Source organism: Dipodomys ordii, unplaced genomic scaffold (genome assembly GCF_000151885.1).
Source record: "Dipodomys ordii isolate 6190 unplaced genomic scaffold, Dord_2.0 Scaffold41, whole genome shotgun sequence".
NCBI classification, from domain to species: domain Eukaryota; kingdom Metazoa; phylum Chordata; class Mammalia; order Rodentia; family Heteromyidae; genus Dipodomys; species Dipodomys ordii.
The window spans coordinates 15,164,879-15,186,769 of record NW_012267257.1 but is presented as its reverse complement, the minus strand read 5'-3'; the positions used below and the strand labels follow the sequence as shown (position 1 = coordinate 15,186,769).

Sequence of the window (21,891 nt, the reverse complement as noted above, 5' to 3'; positions counted from 1 at the left end):
AATCTTAGGATGCCTTCCTGACAGGTGGTACTGGGGTTTAAATCAGGCAGGAACATTTTCTTATCAGGATTTGAACTCAGGGTCTAGCTTTTGTTCAGTTGAAAAATACTTCTAGAGTAGCTTCTTGCTAGTTATTTTGAGATGGAGTCTCATGGATGTTTCTGCCCTGGCTAGGTCTGATCTGTGATCCCTGATATTGGTCTCATGAGTAGTTAGGATTCACAGGTATGAGCCACTGGGCCAGCCTTGTACCTCCACTCTATCTATGCATAGCTAGGATTGCATACCCTAATACAGAAGTCTCCTCAACTTTGATCTTGGTCCCCCTGAAAAGCTGTCATTACAGATGTGAGCTAGCGAATCTAGGTGACCACCAGGCAGTGGTTCCCAGAGAATTTTATAGAAGGGAGAAAGCAGAAATGATAGAGAGGCATCCCTTATTTACAACTAACACTGAGAGTCCAAAGAGTTTCTGTATTGGGTCCAGTGTGACAGACAGTCGGGAAGTCACAACCCTAGCTCTTATGATACTGTATTGGTATCATAGTAGCAATGATATCATGAAACCACCCCACTGGATCATGGGCGGCCAACTCTAAACACACCGGCCCCAAGGCCTGCAAGCAGCAAGCACTTACTTGTACAAGGGGATGTCTGGCTCTTTCCCTTCAGTCCTAAGTGTCAAGCAACACTGCTGCAGCTGGGATTTGGGGTCATTCCAGTCCTGGTTCAGAATGAACTCCTGTGCAAATTCCCAAAAACATTTAGTGATGGTGTCTGGAATCACCAGAAATAAAATATACCATCATTTAAACTTTATCCGAACTTACTTTTAATCGTGGGAAGAAACAGACATTCATGAAGGTATGTACATATTCCAAGTCCTTATCAATGTACAGTGCTGCAATAAATGCTGAAAAACAAGATTGAACAGTAAATCACACTTCACAGGAACAAAAGAATTGGATTTTTAAACAATGTTGTAGCAATGTTGTAGCAAGGTTTTCCATTTCCAGAGCCTCTGTGGTCCTTCTTCCCTCCTGTCCTCCTTCCCATTTGTCCTCCCTCCCTCCTGTCTGCCAATCTACCCTCCTTCCCTCCTCAGAACAAACTCTGTACCTGTAGCTAAGAGAAAGCTTTACAGGACTCACATTCCAAAAGATCTGCCAATGTCTTGGTCCGCAGGGCCACGGGCCGCTTGGTTTTGTCGTTGGTGATGGCGTACTCCTGCATGCCCAACTCTTCTGCTACTTTGGCTTGAGTTCTGTTATTCACCAAAGAGCTTCGCAACAACTGGTCAAAAGGAATTGGAGTACACATACAAACAAGTCATTTCACTTTTGATCTCTCGTCTGTGTCCTCCAGCAACTCCCTGAGATGATGGTTAACATACCCCATGTTTCTAGCAATTCTTTTTTTCAGTACAGTACTCTCTTGCTTGCTAAGCTAGCACTCTACCATCTGAGCCACACCTCCAGCCCCTTTTTGCACTAGTAACTTTAAGGTACAGCCTCACTTTTTGCTCAGGTTACTAGCATTGTCTAAGATCCTACTTGTGCTTCTGTGATGCTAGAGATGTTAAGTGTACACCACTGCGCTCAGCCACTCTGCTACAGGCACACACCACCATATCCAGCCACTAGTTGAGTGAGATGAAGGCTCATGAACTGCAAATTGTAAATTCCTGATCCTTACCTCTTAAGCAGCTAAGATTACAGGCTTGAACCACTAAGACCAGCTTCTAGCATCTTTTTTTTTTTTTGGTGGGGGGGGGGTTGCAGTCCTGGGACTGGATCTCAGGGCCTGGGCACTGTCCCTGCACTTTTTTTTTTTTTTTTACTTTTCTTCAACTTTTTCTTTTTTTTTTATTTTATTTTATTTGTGAACATACTGTACAGAGGGGTTACAATTACATGGGCAGGATAATGCGTACATTTCTTACCAAGCATTGCAGCCTCCTCCTTTTGTTTACCCTTCACATCCCTTCCCAGCCTCCCCCCTCCCCCCCAATGTCCCTGCACTTTTTATTGTTCAAGTCTAGTGCTCTATCACTTGAGCCAGCTCCACTTCCAATATTTTGCTGGTTAATAGTTGATAAGAGTCTCATGGACTTTCCTACCAGCTGGTTTTGAACCACAATCCTCAGTGCTAGAATGATAGACATGAGTCACCAGTGCCCAATTCTAGCATCTTCTTAATAACTACCTGTGCTTTGACAACAGAATTTTACCTAATAGTTAAAGAGCTCAATTGCTTGCTTAGTATCATAGAGTTGGGCTAGAGTATACACTATACCATTATGAAAACTCATAGCTTGGGCAGGAGGTGTGGCTCAAAAAGAAGGGAGGAAGTTATGGAGGAAGGAAGAGAGGGAGAGTGAACAGAGGGAGAACAGGAAGGAGGGGCGAAGAGAAGTCAAAGATAAATAGCCACCAAGTCGGACAACACCGGTTCTAATTCTGATGTTACAGGACTTAGAAAAGTGATCTTATACTATGCACTGTTGAGAAGATTAAAATTACTTACTTAGACTTTTACTTTTATTATTACTTTAAAGATTTAGTCTATGTCCTGAAGCTCTGGTTTTGACAGTGAAATCCTTTCATCAAATTCACATATAATTTCCACATCTTAACTTCAGGAATTCAAAACTGAAATGTCTATTAGGAATTTCAGAGAGTCAAGAGATGCAGAAGAACTATTCAAACAGCAACATTCAACATTGCCGAAAACCGAAGAACCATGGCACAGGTAGTAAGCCCCAAGAACATGCATGGCTTAGCCGCATAACCTCATTCAGTGAGAGGCCGGGGAGAAGGCTGGGAAAGGGGTTGAGAACAACAGGGGAATCCCCAGGATTTGGGGAATAATGCATCTAAAAATGACAGCTTTTCCCAGAACAGTGTAATGGGTCCTAGGATTCCTGAAGACGAGGACCAGAAGCAGGAAGCGGTGCGAGTCCCTGGTGTTCCATTTCCGCTCTTCCATATTGCACTCTGTTGATTAGACGCAAGTTTTATGCTCTGTGGTTGCACAGTGTCAACAAAGCTTATGAAAATCAAGATTTATCCTCAGTGCTTGATATTGAATCCTTGACAATAGATAAATAAGAAACAATATGTTCTTAATTTGCCTGACAATGATTCATGAAGCAGAAATACAACTTGATCTTCATAAGCTATGCTTGTTGCTGAATTTCAGACTATTATTCTTTGCCTGTCTTTACTTCCTTCTGCCTCCCGTTTGCCCCCCTTAACTCAGTGCTCTTTTCAATCCAGTGGTTCATTAAAATTAATATCCAGCAAGCAGATCAAAATTAAAAAGGCCAAACATAAGACCCAGTGAATAAAGAGCCCAGCAGCCTAATATCTTATAATTACAGAGTACTTGAGCTGAAAGGGATCTATCACTTGGGGTTTAGATTTTACTTGGATGGGGAGGAGGGAGAAGGGTTCCAAAAGTATAGGCAGAGGGCAGCCTGGCTACCTGAGGAACACAATTATGCTGAGCAAGTTGGGTGCTGTCAGCACCTAAGCTTTAGTTGAGGGGAGAAAACTTAGGCTATGTGCCTGGTATGCTCATGTACCACACCAACAAGCCCCATGGGCACAGGGCCCACAGATGATGACAGGTCGCTGGTTACAGGGCTCCAGCTGCCACCTTCCCGTGTCAGGGCTCCTCACTCAAGGGCTGTGCAGTAATGCTGTCTGACAGCCAAGAAGGAAGGCAGAGGGGAATGGAGGCAGACATGTCCTTGGTTCTATTTAAGACAAGCCCTGACAGTTCTTGAAGCAGCAGGGTTAGTGAGCAGGAAGTGAGGTCTCTACCTTCTTGCCAAAGACTCTGAGAAGGAGAAGGAAGCGATTACTTAACCACATTTTTGTAGTGTGTCTAAATTTGGAAGAGGAGTTGAAATGAGATCAGACCTCGTTCTTTACTTAAACATAGCAAGCTGAAGTGGTGGTTCTTTAAACAATAATCCTATCTTTGTTCTAAATAAACCTGGCTCCACAACAGCCTTGCTACTTGTCAGAGTGGGATCCAGAAGGGATCAATAGGAAGAAAACCGGAAGTTATGGAGGTTCAGTGGAGCAGTGATGAAGGCTGGGTCACTCGCCGGGCTGGGTGCTGAAAGCTGCCGGTCCCTGAGGATCAACAGTACCCTCTTACTGCCCAAGGGAGGGCCTTGATCCCAAGGGGCCTCACCAGACTGCTCCCACAATGCACTGTGCAGGCGGCAGCATCAGCACAGACACACACATGCTCATCCAGACCCTGGGTTTCCAGAAAGGCTGACCCTAAGTAAAGGCCTTGTATGGGCCACACACCTGGCTGCAACAGAGTAGTAAAGGGGCTGCTGACATACCAGTGTCTGGGCTTCTTCCAAGAACCAAGGAGTGCAAATTGCTATAAGTGGAACTTGGACACTTATTTTCAAAGAAATTCGTGCTCACAGACGGTGATAAACACAGACTCAGAAGTGAAAAAGACTGAGTATGTCAGTGGGAAGTGGGTTGGTGGCAAATGCAAGGGCCTGGACACTGTAGAATGACCACTGGGGTAAGCAGAGGCGCAATGTGCACACGACAATGGTGGAATTATAATAAAGACACTTGACATGTTAGCTTCTGTTTCTATTTACAATAGCAGCCCCATTATTAGGTAAGATTTGTTTGCCCTTCTACTGAAGAAAAGGGTTCTAGAAATTCCTTTGGATTTGATGTTCAATGCAAAATGTTTTGGAGATCCCTGCTCCCTTACTACCCTCGGAGCACTCCATTTCCCCAAGCAGTAACCTAACCCTAACAACCCTTTATTTAATACTCTCCTAAACAAATGAAGTTTAATATGAATAGCCAGAAACACTTAAAAAAAAAAAAAAGCTAGTCAGGCTGTCAGGGACCCGCAAAAGCAACCTCAGACTCAAATGAAGTTTGTGAGAATCCAGTATGTTTCCCACTGTCTCAGCAGAGCAGTCCTTCACCATTTCTTGACACTTAAATTTTCAGAGGAACAAGGTTTGCTGGTTTAAATCAAACACATATATTGGCATTCTCCCTTTAACTTCCTTATTCAGTCTTGATTTGAAAGAAACCACAGCCGTGGGACATGAGCTACGAAAGAGGGCCATCTAGTGTAAACGAGGTAGACTGTGATTTATTATTCTGAAGGCTTTCATAGAAGAGCACGGGAGAAAGCAGAATACGTTATTAAAAGTGACAGTGATATGCCACACAGGACTATTATACCAAGAGTGGTAGCCAGATGGTCTCCATTTCCCATGATAATTAAAGAAAAGGTACACAAATGGTAGCAGGCAGAGTGCAGGTCAGATACAAAGAGCCGCATTATGTCAGCCATAGAGAAATCCTCAAGCAGGAGGCCAGGGAATCCATCTTCTCAAAGAGATCTCTCAGATTAGATCCCCACTTGGCTGGATGCTTTATGCTCAGCGCTGTCTGCAGACAGCAGGGTAGGATGAGATCACCGCCTCTCAAGTTTTTTTCTTTGTGATCCTTGCTCTCTTTCCCATTATCCCAAGTCATTCCTCTATAAGCAAACAAGATCTGCCAGTTCACCTTGCTAGGACATGTCACCATTGGGCACAATGCCTTACAAAGAATAGGCCTGGGGATTAGCAACTCTGCTTTAGCTCGGAGAATACTCCTAGGCTGAAAATTTGCAAGTGTCACAAGACAAGCATTCTGGTGCCAGTAGATGCTTTTCCTTTCCTGGAGACAGGCTCATAGTTACCTTGACTCGACTGGGTAGGCTCATCCTAAAAAAACAAAATCTTCAGTATGTGCAACAGAACTTCAGTTTAACAAAATGAATACCAGGAAGCTAGAACATGTATTGTCAGCAGGTAGGGGTGGAGAGAGGCCAAGAGAAGGCCGGGGACAAACAAACAGAGAAAGGAAGGGTGGGCAAACACAGTCATATTATTCAATGTGCACATGTGAAAATGGAACCAGGGCAACCTGAAGGGATGGGTGGGGTTGAGAGAGATGGGGAAGAAATGGGAGAAGGGATGACACTGACTAAGACACACTGTATTCATAAACTGTCACGGACATACAGAATTAAAACCGTCTTGTATAACCTCGTAAAGTTAATTTTTTTTAAAAAAAGAAAGAAATAGAAAGTTGCTTGGTATTCCAATTTAAACTCGGTTATACCAAGACAATTGTATCCAACTAGCATTCTCTCCCAAGTAGGCCTTCTTACATATCTAACTTACAGAGCAGTATGTTTGTCCTCATCAGCATTCAAAGCTTGGAAACCACAATTACATTGGCTCAGTTGTCATTACTCTCCTGTAAACCAAGTGTGTGAGGGACTGGCTCAAAGCTAACTGAAGCTTTCCAATCTGATTTACTATGCCCTTTAACCACCATTATTCATTTAACAAACTCTCCATACACCTTCAACTGCAATATGCAATTCTTCCCACATTTTTTTAATTAATGGCATTCCTTAGGTCATTCAAAGGATCGTCCTTAGTTTCTTCCTTACACCTAGAGCAACATGTCACCTCCTTGCAGGGTCAATTCCTCTGCCTTCTCAATATGACTTAGCTGTCTGTAAAACTTACACTTTACTGCATTGTGTATTAAGAACATCCTTTGTGTCAGGGGCTGCTGGACCAAACTGAGATGAACAGACGAATGCTCTCACAGAACTTCTAATATACTGAGACAGCAGGCAGATGAAAGTTAGGGGCCAGGGACAGAATGGTTTCCAGGCAGAAAAGCAGGTACAACAAAAGCCTTATGTAGGAAGGACTTGCAGAAACACCACGAAGGCTGGTATGGATTTGGAAGAGCCCATGTCATGAGGCTGGGTATGTGGGTAGGGCCAGTCACCCCGACCTCTGGTCATTCACAACTCACTGTAAGAACAACTAAAAAGTATTACTCTGGGATGGAAAGACCATTCACTCAAGGCCCATTTCCTGATCAATGATCTATCAGGATTTTCCCAAGCACTCAGATCAGAATGAAGAAAATAGATATAAGCCCTTTCTGTCATGGAGTTTATACTCCGATGGGAATTTTCCCTGTAACAAGTAAAACAGGTACTTTGTCCTAAGGAGAAAATGGGAATGAAGTTTCAGCCCCATGGAGGGATCTTAGTTAGGGATCTTAAGTAAGGTGGGTTAAAGAAGGCCTCATTGCTAAGATGGCTTTGACTCAGAGCTGAAGGAAATGAAATTTGGCTTTATGGACAACCAAGAGAAAGAGAATGTGGCCAGATGAACTAGCACATGCAAAGGCTCCAAGAAAGGGCTGATTCGGTGTCCTGTAGAAACCTAGTTGAGGCTGAGGTAAAGAGTTCAGGAGACAAAGTCAGAGACAGCAGCAGGAAGGCAGGTCCTACAAGGTGACCCTATACCTTTCCCTTTTACACTCAGTACAATTGGGAGTAAAAGACTGAGCACCTGCCCAGAAAACAGTTGTCATCTGGCTTCCCATTAAACAATCTCTTTAGATTCTGTGCCGAAAACAGACTGGGAAAAGGGGAAGGAACAGATAAAAGAGAGTGTGGAATCAGTAGCCTGAGTTGGAGGTGGTCAATTCAGAATAACAAAAAAAGAGAAAACATCAAAGGGCCATGCTGATGGTTGACAGATGAAGAGAGAAAAGCTAAGGAATAATGAAATGATTCTTACTGATACATGAACACTGAAAAAGAAGTATTTAGAGGGAAAAACTGTTCTGCTTTGGGCACATTAGGTTCGAAATGCTTATTAGAAATTCAACTAAGAATTTTTTCCCCCAAATAAATCTTTTCTCCTTTTAATTTGTTCTCTCAAGTGTTTGTCATAGCAATGCAAAAATCTGACTAACAGTTCCCTAAAGGAAGCTGTCATCAGAAGAACAGCAGATATATTACAGACACACTGTCACATTCAAAACTTTGGAATCATTCTGAATACTTACTTTGTGTAATTATGTTTCATTTGTCTGATAATCTAACATTTAATTCCCTAAGCAGGTTGGATTCCCATGGAAGTGTGACTATGTATACTTTTGGTGACAACAGTATACCAACGAAAGAAGTGAGTATATTTATGAATCCAAATATTAGAGTATACCTTCATTAGATAGGTAGAGTGTACAGTCTGAAGGAGTACAGAAGACTGTCCATCGTGTAGGCAGTGTACCAAAATACCCACAGGAGCCAGGTGCTGAGTGGCTCACGCCTGTAACTCTTGCCACTCAGGAGGCTGAGATCCAAAGACTGAAATCAGCCTATGCAGGAAATTCTATAAGACTCTTACCTCCAATTAATCACCAAGAAGCTGAAAAGTAGGGCTATGGCTCAAGTGGTAAAGTGTCATCAGGAGCAAAAAAAACCTAAGAGACAGTTAGTTGCCAGGACCTGAGTTTAAATTCCAGTACTAGTTGGGCAAGAATGGCTCACACCTGTAATCCTAGCTACTCAGGAGACTGAGATCTGAAGGCCAGCAGTTTAAAGCCAGTCCAGGCAGAAAAGCCTGTGAGCCTCTTTATCTCCAATTAACCTCCAGAAAACCAGAAGTGAAGCTGTGGTTAAAAGTGCTAGAGTGCTAGCCTTGAGCAAAAAAGCTCAGAGCCAGCACCCAGATCTTAATTTCAAGCTCATGACTGACAAAAACCAAACAAACAAAAAAGTGTACAAGAGCATCGATGACAAGCTTTTCAAAGAGCAGCACACATCCCGGGGGGAAAATGCAGGCCCCAGAAGCCACTCTTCTGCAGGGTGGTGCCACACTCCCTATGCTCTATATGACTCCAATCTAGATTCCTGCCTTTGAAACTTCAGAAACATTACTTTCTTCCTCCAAAAGGGTCTCTTTGTCAATCACAAGCCTGTAATATTTTGACAGCTATGCAAAACTTTCACAAAGACTGAAGCGAGCTAAGCTGCTGAAGAGTCTGTAGGTGATAGAGATGAGGAAGAGAGAGGACATAATCAAGGACTCTGGAAGAACATGGTTAGACCTTGTGAATGTACTGGAATACAGAGGTGGGGGGAAGGAAGAAATCAACGGCACTCCTAGGTTATAATTCTGGGTAGGTGATGTGCTGTTCCATTACTAGGGGAAGTCTGGACAAGGAGGCAGGGAAGAGGTCAATCTCTTGCAGAAATGCTAAAGAGGCAGCTGGAACTGGAGCTCAGAACACAGCTGGGTCTGAAGAGCTCAGCTTCTGCTCGCAGGGAGAAAGTGCTGTCACTCAAAGAATAGATACTGGGAGAGACACCAGGAAGAAGGGAACATGGCCCAGGAGGGCCTTCTGAGAAATTGTTTACTAACTGTAAAAAGCAGGGCAAGCTGGGCACCAGTGGCTCACACCTGTAATCCTAGCTACTCAGATCTTAGGATTGTGGTTCAAAGCCAGCCCAGGCAAGGAAGTCCGTGAGACTCTCATCTCCAATGAACCACCAGAAAACCGGAAGTGGTGCTGTGGCTCAAGTGGTAGAGTGCATGCCTTGAGCTGAAGAGCTGAGGGACAGCGCCCAGGCCCAGAGTTCAAGCCCCATAACCAACCAAAAAAAATAAAGAAAGAAAAGAAAAGAAAACAAAACAAAAAACGACAACTCAGAATGTGCGGTATGAGTTGGGCTGGTTGTGTTCTCAGAACTACCACCTATTTCTTGTGAGTGTGCCAGTACTGGGACATGAACTCAAGGCTTCCCACTCGCCTGTAGCTTTTCACTCAAGGTAGCGCTCTACCACTTCAGCCACAGCTCTGCATCTGGTTTATTGGCGATAAGAGTCTCACAAACTTTTCTGCACAGGCTGGCTTTGAACTGCAGTTCTCAGAATTCAACCTCCTGAGTAGCTAGGACTCTAGGTGCGAGCCACCAGCACCGGGCAACAATCTTGACTCCTATGACATCTACTCCTTAATGGAGAGCATTGAATGTACAATACACTGTTTTTCTGAGTGAGATGAAACACAAGTTTATTCCTCCGGAAGACTCACGTTTTCTTAGCAACTCAAGAAGAAAACACTTACCTAAAAGCAGTTAACTTGAAATGGCAATCAACTTAATTTAAAATTAAAGCACCACTGATTCCTCAGAGCTTATAGTATATAGTACACAGCAGAAGCTCAATCCCCACTGGGTGAATGAATACTGGGTTTAGAAATTCCACCAAAAAATTACACCTAAACATAGGAAAATCACCATGTTCACCCTAATTACAATATTTAAGTCTCACTTAAACTATTTCTAGGGTTCACAGTTGCAGAAATAAGATTCAATGCTTTTCAAAGCTAACCATGCATAAAAAAATCATAAAGTTGCAAAAACTTGTTATTTTCCTCAACATAATAAAAGCTATGTTAACAAAGGTCTTAAAGGGTACCACCATGTTTTGTTGGCCCAAGAAGCAGCTGCCTTGCCCGTGCCCAATTCTCAAGGGACTTCTCCAAGGTTACTCCTTGCACTTGAAGAGGTCATCGCAACTGGCTGCTAGATATGTGTCCTTCAGCTTTCTAGGCATATCACTGACTGGGTTTGTCCAAGTGAAAACAATTGGCATCAAATAAATTCAACCGAATTTATAAAATGAAACGGAAGAGGGAGGGATGGGTGACGCTTGGTCCATAATTCAACCTTGTCTCTGTCGTTTCTTTTCAACTTTGCATGGCCTCGCCAACATGAGTCCTTATTGGTGCCTCTTGATCTGGTTTTCATGTCATGCCCTTATTTCTCTAGTCCCAGTTTGTGGAAAGCCAGTGCACAACCCTACCCATGTTTAAAGGTTCAAACACCATCATACCCATGTGGCCTTCTTTCCACTCCATAGCTAGAAGAAATCTTTGCCTAAACTGCACAAGAGTAACAATTTACCTACCTCTTTAATACTCAACATAGTCTACTTATACTTTTAATAATGCGTATTTATGTGTACAGACACAAATAATATACACAGAGTATTAGAGTTTTTTTCATAATCATTTACTTATATTTTAATCTCTTCTAGGAGGATTTTGATTTGTTCTTTGTTTTGGTGTGATGAACTCAGGGCCTGAATGTTGTCCCTAAGCTTTTCTTACTCAAGACTAGCACTCTACCACTTGAGCCACAGCTCTGCTTTCAGCTTTTTGGTGGTGAATTGGAGGTAAGAGTCTCACAAACTTTCCTGCCCAGGCTGTATTTAAACCACAATCATCAGATCTCAGCCTCTTGAGTAAATAGGATTACAGGTATTAGTCACCAGCGCCCAGTGGTTTTTAAAATCCATTAAAACATAGACTTGGTGTTACTCATCTCTGCTTCTTCATGAGGCCTAGCTCAAAGTCTTGCACGGAGAGGATGATCATTAAATGAAAGAATATAGCATGAGTGCTCATCATAAGCATGCTTTGAATACAATGTACACAATAAAATGAACAATGCCAGGACGTGCTATAGCCACTACTGCAGTTGGGATATGAAGTGTTCCCCCTTAAAGGCTCACCCTTGGTGGGCTTGCTCCCTAGTCACAGGTGACTGGATGCTGAGGGCACCAACTTCATCGATGGAGGGGTGAATAGCAATATTAGGAGGCAAAAGCTACTGGGAGGCACCAGGCGTGGGGGCGCGTAGCTTTGGAGGGTAGATCTCATTCCTGGCCCACCTTTCTCACTTGGTGCTTTCCACAGTCACTACGAGGTGAGCAGCCTCCTTCCCGACACACTCCCATTGCCGTATTTTGCCTGGTCCCAGGCTCAAAATGAAGGAGATAGTTGACCCTGGACAACCAACCTAATTCTCCTTTGTTTCCATCAGCTCTTTTGTCACAGCAATAGAAAGAGAGAACTAAGTCACCAAATTCATAAATATGGATTCAATTCTTCTGGCAATCTTATTGGACAGCGCAGTTAAATACCAACTCACAGTTAAGTGGCCTTCGTGATGATCCGGGAAATGAATGAATAAGTACTCCGTGGCGACCAGCTGCATAATGGAGTCACCTAGGAACTCCATTCTCTGGTTGTGGCCTCTGGAATATCAATGTTGAGAAATCAATAACCATATTTGGATGGAAGGGAAAACGATAATGCAATTTTTAAGACGTGACTTGGGAAGGCAGTGTATTCATTTTGTTTGAAAGTACAAAACTAAATTCCCTGAGGATGCTCAACTAAAAAGAGCTCTGAGTTCATCTAGGCTGAGCTTCAAAGAAGAGCAAAATGAACATGTTCTACAAATTAGACAACAGCTGAAGCAAAGACTGGTAAACAGAACCTTGCCAGAAGCTGAGTGCCAGTTGAAAAATAAACTTTGTAACAAAGCAAAAGGGCCCAAGAATTTTTCCTACTATACATGCAACATATACTCGATTACTCAAAACTTAAATTTAGTTTAAAGACATCTAAAAAAATCTGCAAGAATCTGTAATCTTTACAGTTTAAACAAGGTTGAGACTATCTAATTTGGGAGAAGGGAGTTAAAAATAGTATTAAAAGCCAACAATTTCTGCTTCTGGTCTTTCCTTTTCCTATTGTGATCAAATTCAGTATTGCACATGCTAAGCAAACACATGACTACTGAACCACATGCTTAGCCTAAATTTTGTTTATTTTTGTAGTTATTTCACTCATTGTCCAATCATCCATGTAGAGCAGAGGTTGGAGGACTGAAGCTGTTCATGGCCTGTGTCAAAGTTTTATTGGAAGACAGCCATAGTCCTTTGGTTATAACTACAGCTGCTTGAGGGCCAATTCTAATCACGACAAAGAAACCATCATGTGCTCTTCAAAGCCTAAAATTTCAGTATGTCTCTGGGAAAGTTTTGCTTCCTTCAAATTTCTCTTAAACAAGGAACGAGATGCCTGTTAATGGGATTTTAAAAAAACAAAACAAAACAAAACCCAGATCAGAGCCATCCCTGGCCATACCACCACCTCCCTGGTCACCTGCCTCACAATGACTTTCCCAGTCATAAGTTTAAAATCCCAATCCCTTCGAAGGGACAACATTGAGTGCAGAGAACTCACAGGGTCAGATGGTTAAATCCCACAGTTCTCAACGTGAATGCCCTTGCCAGAAGTCGAACGTGAGTGAAAATTACTCCAATTGCTTCTTCAAACTCTGTAAGTTTCTGTAGGACTGGAGAGGTTTCAATAAGTTGTCGATCAGTATTTGGCTCTTGTAGCTATAGACACATAGAAAGAAAATGAAAACAATGTGTAGTGTTTGGTTGTAAGAATAATTATCAATTCTAGGACAGTATAAAATTCCATCCCCCATGGGCAGACATTTCTGAAATGCCATTAAAACATGGAAGCTTCTTTCTCATCTCTTAGAATGGCAAACAAACCTAATATTTAAAGAAGGCTCAAATAATATTTTCCAATCTTCTATCAAATTTCAAGGCCAAGTACTGTACACAGATAGTTCAAAATCCCTAGTATTAGACCAACTCTCCAAGGAAGAGTCAGGCTGGAAAGCAGCTGGTGGAGAATATACATCTCTAGTAAAGCAGTGGTTCCTGAACTTTTAGCATTCAGAGAACACTCAGAGGGCTGTTAAAGGCAGGTGGCTAGGCCCCACCCTGAAGTGACTGACTTCACAAGTCTGGAGTGAGGACTGAGAATCTGCCTTGCTGACAAGTTCCCAGGTAAGGTGGGTGGTCATCATCTGGGGACTGCCCCTTGTGACCCACCATTTTAGAGCAACTTGACTACTCCACGTCCTCTAGGCACCACAGTATTTTAGCAAACAAACACCATTAAAACTGGGAAGGTGGGACTGGGAAGGTGGCTCAGTGGTAGAGTGCTTGCCTTGCATGCCTGAGGCCCTGGGTTCGATTCCTCAGCACCACATAAGCAAAAAGAAAAAAGCCGGAAGTGGTGCTGTGGCTCAAGTGGTAGAGTGCTAGCCTTGAGCTGAAGAGCTGAGGGACAGCGCCCAGGCCCAGAGTTCAGGCCCCATGACCAGACCCAAAAAATAAAAAAGTGGGAGAAGCAAAGAAAGGCAAAGGAAAGTAAAAGGAAGATCTGGAGTTAAAAGCTCACTGCAGACAGGAAAATCATACTTACCTGGAGTGGGTGGAGAGGATAATTGAGCCAGACTTCTCGCAGGTCCTAGAAAATGGAGTGATGCCTTTAATGCTCAAGGGAAGCATTTAATACACTCGAGAGTACTAAATAAAATGTCATTATTTGAAATACTGAACTATTCAGATGCTGACTCCACTTACTACAAATTCAATAGCACTAGCAAACTAATTTTTTAAAGTGTATTCACCACTCAAGCTACCTGTAGTGACTCTAATTAGCCTTAAGCTAGGGAGGAAAAAAGCCTCCCACCCCAGAAGTCAGACATACCTTTTAAAACTAAGTTACACATTTGCTTAACCTAACAGGCTAGGTTAAACTGTTGTTCAGTTCATCCCTGCTAGTTCACTATTCTCCAGAAATGAGCATCCACTGTGCTTTCTACACACAAATAAGTGTATGCAATGTATTCTTTGAATATCCCAATTGTGGCTAAAAAAAAAGGCATCATAGCATTAAATTTTTATTTAGGGAAATAATAACAAGTTAAACCCAGAGACAGTTATAATGAGAAAGTCATCAGGATTAAGGTGGTTTTCCTTCAGGTTTGGACCCTAGAAAGCCTCTAAATTTTTACTTTCTGGCCTTAATATTAGGTCTCAGAAATAAATGAGAATTAAAATGTTATTTTAAAGAGAAAACATTTTACTGAAGTTCAGCAGTATGAAAAGAAAAGCTTCTAAATTGAACATAGCCATGAAGTCAACGATGGACTCCTGACCAGCTAGGCCTCAGCCTGAAGATAGCACCAGTCTCAATGAAGAAGAGGAGCTACAAGAGACTCCAGGAACATCTCACTCACCCTCTTACCACCCAGCATATTCCAAGACCTGCAGATACAGTAAGAAGTTTGTCCAATTCTTTGTTGTTGTTTTTTTTTAACTTTTGTATTTTTTTACTTATTCTTTCTAGTCTACATATGTTCTTACTCTACTTTTACTTATATAGCTTTTTAAAATTTTGTAATCTGATTTTTAACTCTTTTCTCTTCCTTAAATTCTTTTTATCCTTTTCTCTTTTTTCCTTTTCCCTGTTCTTCTCTTTTATTTCATTCATTAGTATTTCTACTTGAATGTTTTAACCTCGTAAGTTTACATTATTCTTGCTATTTTGTTTTCAGTGATAGCATAATAGCTTTTAATTGATTTTAACTGTATTGCTAAATCTGGTTTGTTTGGGTGTTGTTGCTGTTATCATGGTTTGTTTTCTCCTCAGAGAGGGTACTAACAAGTAAAACTTGTAAGTAACTAACAAGTAAAAGAAAGTTGTTTACTAATACCAGAAAAGATGCCTGTACCAACAAATGCACAAACCACAACCTAGAAAAACAAGGAATTTGAAAACTATAATAACTTTAGAAGTTCACAAATCTTCAACAACTGAATCCAAAGCTACTGAAATGCCAGGCAAAGAATCTAAAAGTTTACTTTAAAAAATGATCAGTGGCCAATGCCAGCACTTACACTTATAGAATCCTAGCTACTCAGAAGACTGAAATCTCCTGAGTAATATCATGGGTTGATGTTAGCCTGGGCAGATATGTCTGTAAGACTCCATCTCCAAAATAACCAATAAGAAGCCAAGTGGTAGAGCAGCAGCCTAGCAAGCATGAGTTTACTGTCATTTTTTTAAAAAAGGATCTATGACCTCAAAGGGAATTCAAACAAACAGAAGAATAAATTAAAGAAATCAATTCAAGACCTGGATGAAAAATTTAACAACAAAGGTGAGAAATTCTGCATGGGGATAGAGATTCTGGAAGGAAAAGAGAAGGAAAAGGGAGAAAGAAATAGAAAAGGAAGAAGAGAAAGGGACAACAGATAGAGAAACAGACAGAGGGAAAGAGAGAGAAAGAAAGAAAGAGAAAGAGAGAGACAGAGAGGAAATAATTATGAAAATTATAAACTCAATAAACCAATTAAAAACTCAGTGTAAAGCATCACCAACAGACTAGACAGGTGGAAGAAAGAATATCATTCACTGAATATAAAAGCAGAGAATTATTACACTGGATAGCAATTAAAAAATAGAAACAAAATAAAAAAATTCATGACTACAACATTTAAGATTTCTGGGAAATGAGTAAGAGACCAAACTTATGAATCTATGGTATACAAGAAAGGATCAAGATACAGAATAAAAGTATATCATCTAATGATATTATAATTGAAAATTTCCAAAATCTAGGGAAAGATATGGACATCTTAGTGCAGGAAACATAGAACCTCAAATAGACATGATTTTTAACAGTACCTCTCCACAACAAATTCTAAGTAAAATGCCAAGAATACAGAACAAAGAGAGGATATAGAAAGTTGTAAAAGAGGAAGGCCAAGTTACTCACAAAGGCAAAACTTCAGTGGAAACCTCAAAGGCCCCAACTACATGTATTTCAAGCTCTGAGACAGTTTCTGCTAAACAATATGACTATATCCAGCAAAGCTATCCTTGAGAAATAAAGATCTTGAATGTTAAGCATAAACTAAAGCAATTCATGACCCCTACACCGGAACTGCAGAAGATACTTAAAGGAATACTATACAAAGAAGAGGAAGAAATATATAGATAAGCACAAGAGATTAGGAAAGAATATATCTCATTAGCAGAATAGATAAACAAATGAAAAGTAGGAAGGAATAAAATATTAACTCAGTAAATCAATAAACCACTAAGAAGAAGGCAGAAGTTTAATACATGCTGTTCAATAATAACCCTAAATGGAAACAGCTTTAATTCTCCAATTAAAAGTTGCACATTGGCTAAATGAATAAAAGACACAATTTAACTGTCCACTTTCTGCAATAAATTCACAGACTGAAGAGAAAGTGTGGAAAATGATAATCAACACAAACAAAATCTGAAAGAAATCACTACACTTATCTCTGACATAACAGACTTCAAGCCAAAATTAGAAAGAATAAAAGAAGGTCACTACTGTGCATATTAAAAATGGAAGAAATCCAACTAGACATCAGTGGCTCACACCTGTAATCTTAGCCACTCCAGAGGCAGAGACTTGGAGGGTTGCGGTTCAAAGCCAGACTGGGCAGGGGAAAAAAAAAATCTGTGAAACTACCTCCAACCAACCAGTAAAATTCTGGACTAGAGGTGTAGCTCAAGAAGTATATGCCAGCTGTGAGCAAAAAAGTTGAGGAGAGGTCATGATGTTAAGCAAAACAAAACCGAAAAGAAAAAAGTCAAACATAAGGTATACACATGAACATGGGTGCATCCAATTTCATAAAATAAGTACTACTGGACATAAGGAGAGATGAGTGTGGGTACAGTAATAGTGTATGCAACTTCAACACCCCGCTCATCAATAGATAAATTATCCAGCAAAGAAATCAACAAAGAACTTCAGATTTAAATTACTACAGATCAAGTAAACTTAAAAATTATCTACAAGATAGCTCATCAAATAGCTATAGGAGGATATAAAAACAAAATTAAAAATCTAGTTTTTCCGTATAACAAGGAACACGTTGAGAAAGAAATCAGGAAAAAAATGGCATTCATAATAGCTTTTTAAAATATTAGGATTAAACTCAAGCAAGAAGTAAAAGATTTCTACAATGAAAACTAGAAAACACTGAAAAAACAAATTGAAGAAGACCCTAGAAGATAGAAAAACTTTATAGACTGGCAAAATTAATATTCTGAAAATAGCCACCCTAATCCTCAGAATCAAGCAATCTTCATCAAAATTCCAGTGTCAAGCAGGGCGCTCGCTGGTGGCTCACACCTGTAATCCTGCCTACTCAAGGAGGCTGAGATCTGAGGATCACAGTTCAAAGCCAGCCCAGGCAGGAAAGTCTGTGAGTCTCTTATCTCCACTAAAACACCAGAAAACCAGAAGTGGCGCTGTGGCTCAAGTGGTAGAGTGTGTGCCTTGAGCTGAGGGACAGTGCCCAGGCCCAGAGTTCAAACCCCACAACCAACAACAACAAAAAAATTCCAATGTCATTCTTCACCGAAACAGGATAACAACTCAAAAGTTCACATACAAGTACAAAAGACCTAAGCCATAGCAATTCTGAGCAAAAAAGATAATGTTAGAGGTACTACTTGACTTCAAGGTAAACTGCAGAGTCCATAGTAACTGACACAAAAACTGAGTCCAATAAAATAAAATAGAAGATCCAGAAATAAACTTACACAGCTATAGTCACCTGATTTCCAACAAATGTGTCAAGAGCATACATTAAAGAAAAGACAGCTTGCTTAACAAATGGTACTGGGAAAACCAATTATTCACATGTACAGACTGAAACTAGATCCCTATCTCTCACCCTGTACAAAAATCAATTCATAATAGATAAAGATTATAATGCAAGACCTGAAACTACTAAGAGAAAACACTTTAAGAAATAGTAATGTGCAACAATTTTCTAAATAGGGCTCCAAAAACTCAGCAAACATATGAAGAATTGACAAGTAGGAATGCATCAAGAAGCTTCTGCACAGCAAAGGGAACAGCTGAGTAAAAAGCCTTTACAGAATAAGAGAAAAAATTTAAAAATTATTCATGACAGATTAATACCCAGAATATTAAAAAAAATTAAAAAAAAATAAACAGCTAGGTGCTGGTGACACACACCTGTAATCCTAACTATTCAAGAAGCTGAGATCTGAAGATTACAGTTGGAAGCCAGCTTGTGAAGGGAAAGTGTGAGCTTCTTATCTCCCAGTAAACATCAAAATGCCATAAGTAGAGCTGTGGCTCAAGTGTTAGATTGCTAGTCATGAACACAAAAGCTCAGAGACAGTGCCCAGGCCCTGGATCCAAGCCCCAGGACAGACACCAAAATAAACAAACAAACACCAAACGAACAAATAATCCAAACAATAATCAATAAATAGGTACATTAACTGAAATGAGCAAATGAATTGAAAAGAATTTTCGATAGAAATGGCTAACCAATATATGATACAATGTTCATCCTTCTTAGCCATCAGGGAAATACTAATTAAACAACCTTGAGATTCTATCTCATCCTGGTGAGAATGGCTATCATCCAGAAAACAAAAACAAAACAAAAAGCTAAAAAGAATCTTATATACTGTAGGTAAGAAAACCATATGGAAGTTCTTCAAAACACTAAAGATAGAATCCCCTATGATACAGCTATACCATTCCTGGGCAAACCCTGGAAGGATTCTAAATTAGAGTAGAGGCTTACACATCTACTGTATTTACTGAGGCACTATCACAATAGCCAAGTTAAGAATCAGCCCCATGTGCCCAGCAACAGATGGATAAAGATAATGGGAAATATCTCACCCATGGAATTTTATTTGACCATAAAGAACTACATGTTATCATTTGCAGAAGAATAAGTGGAACTGGAGATCAAGTTCAATGAGTTAGCCAATCTCAGACAAATACATGTTTTCTCTCATATGTCAAATCTAGATTTAGCAAAAGAAAAAGATATAGAATGAAAGCTGAATGAACACTATGTGGGCAGAGGAAGGGGGCCAGTGGGAGGTAAAGGAAGGGCAATAAAGGGTCATAGGGAGTAACAATAATCAAAGTATATTATATACACACATGAAAATGCCACAATGAAATCCATCATTTTGTACAACTAACATATACATCAAATTCAAAAGAGATGCTGCATGTAGGAGTTTTAGATTGAAGGGGCATGCATGTAATCTTCATACTCCGGAGATGAGGGTGATCTGGGGCAATAAAAAAGGATTCACTGGAAAGGAAAGAAAAAAAAAAGAAAAGGAGAAGTGACAAAGGCTCACTTTTTGTTCCCTGGGTTTAATTCTGGTTTAACTGGCAGATTCCTTGGACTCTCTAAGCCTCTTTTTCCTCATGTGTATGCCACAGATAATTGCGAAGTATCCTCAAATGCCTCAGTGAATTAGCACTGTAAACCCGAAGTAAAGTGGTGGGCCACAGGAAATGTGACTGTCAATAATAATGTATCAGCACAATAAAACAGCTCTCTCTTCCAACCAACCCCAATTTCCAAAAGCTCAAGATTCTCTGGGACATTCTGGTTCATTTTCTCTTTGCTGCTGCAAGTTATTCATTCCAAAATGCTGATTCCTCCTTGGATGCTCTTAGCCGTTCATCATGGGGTCACATCCTAACATTCACAACCAGACTATTTCAACTACTAAAATACTCTAGTTGGAAAAGATTTAGTCGAGTTGTCAGATGTTAGACTTCACATCAAGATGGGGAGAGTGGACATGAAGAAGAAACCACACAGAAGGACTCAGAACGCTCTGCCTGCGTGGTATCAGATAAATCTTCAAGAGGATCTGAAGAATTGAGCAATTCAGCAAGTGAAAATCAAAGTGGAGCCTCAGAAACACACACACAAACAAAATGCCTAGAAATATAAGGGCACAAAAAGGAAATTCCTAGAAAATGACATAAAGAGGTGGAAATAAAGGATACTGAAATATTGAGGGAAAGTTCATAAAAACTACTAGATCCTGTGTTGCACAGTATAGACTTTGGTAGACAGTGATCAAATATTTTAAGCAAGAAAGACCTGTGAATTGTAGATATATCATGTACTATGACAGGTAGACTGCAGGGGTGGGGACTAGCAGTCTATTAGGTGAGAAATGAGGAAACCAAGATTGACCACAATCGCTGAACCCCTGTGGCCAATGCCTACAGTCTTGGCTAGAGAGGAGGCTGAGATCTGAAAACCAAGGTTCAAAGCCAGCCCACACAGACATGTCCAGGAGAGTCTAATCTTCAAGTAGCCAGCAAAAAAAAGGGAAGTAGGGCTTCAGGGCCAGTGGTGAGCAACAATGCTGAGTGAGAGTGTAAGGACCAGAGTTCATGCCCCAATGCTGGTATGGACATGTACACACACACACTCACATTCACACACATACATTCACACAATGAACATGGTAGGAGAGTGAAGCAATTTAAAAGCCAAAGGTTGCCAGTGATAGGGTAGAGGGAGAACAAATCTTAGCAAAAGGAAAGATTCTAAGGCTTCTGGCTGAGTTAGGACTAAAGGTGACAGATTCCATGCTAACCATGAGAATCTGTGGACACTCAGGAGAGGCTGATCAGATGATCTTTCCAATTTCTAGAGCTTCAGAGATGTTGGGGACAGAGTTCATAATGAGAAAATAGACAGGAAAAATTATGAAATACCTCTCCTTCTTCTCAAGAAGAACCAAAATCAAACAATGGCATGAATATACTAGGTTACTTTGAGGTTACTCCAAGACCAAAAGCACCCAGTGTCTGAAAGAGGGAAACATCAGTTGAGAGAGAAAGAAGATAGTCCCGACATTAACAGGGCCAGGAGGACAGACAGACTAAACTAGAAGCAAAGTTAAGAGGAAACAAGGTTTCCCTCTCCCTCAGCAGCTATCAGGTGTCATAAAGACCGTCTTCGTGCTCTCGCCTATTCTGCAGCGCCTTACCCCTGAATAATAATTAGCGGGGCACTCAATTGCTAGACTGCCCTCACTCACATGAGGAGCCAAACCCAAAGCCTGCCCCACTGCCCTTCTCACTCTCTTAATTAATCCTATTTATATTTGTTTGTCCATGCAAGGTCTCACTATGTGTCCTAGGCTGGCCTTGAACTCATGATCCTCCTGTTTCAACCTTTTGAGTGCTGGAATTAGAGGCATGAGTCACCACACACAGCGCTCCTGTTCATCCAATCAAGAATCTCAGAATTAAGGAGGTGCCTCTCTTCCTTCTACATGTAGATGCCTGCCTGGCCTTAATTGGTCTAAAATACTGTCCTTGACTTCTTTAGCTGGTAAGACTTTACGATACAGAAAGTACAGTGGTTTGCTAATGATTCTCACACCCTTCAGAGAACAGATGCAAACCAGTCTG

The 21,891-nt window shown here is 40.9% G+C and overlaps 1 protein-coding gene across 1 annotated transcript in view; it reads right to left on the bottom strand.

Annotated features, from left to right (window-relative positions):
- Drosha (drosha, ribonuclease type III) overlaps positions 1–21,891 on the bottom strand; it is a 132,482-nt gene that overhangs the window by 6,367 nt on the left and 104,224 nt on the right. The window contains exons 27-32 of the mRNA XM_013018593.1: positions 14,025–14,069; positions 12,981–13,138; positions 11,878–11,983; positions 1,152–1,293; positions 831–913; positions 639–742 (exon numbers count right to left, since the gene is read on the bottom strand). Coding sequence (XP_012874047.1) covers positions 639–742; positions 831–913; positions 1,152–1,293; positions 11,878–11,983; positions 12,981–13,138; positions 14,025–14,069 — 638 coding nt within the window. The remainder of the gene's footprint in view (positions 1–638; positions 743–830; positions 914–1,151; positions 1,294–11,877; positions 11,984–12,980; positions 13,139–14,024; positions 14,070–21,891) is intronic.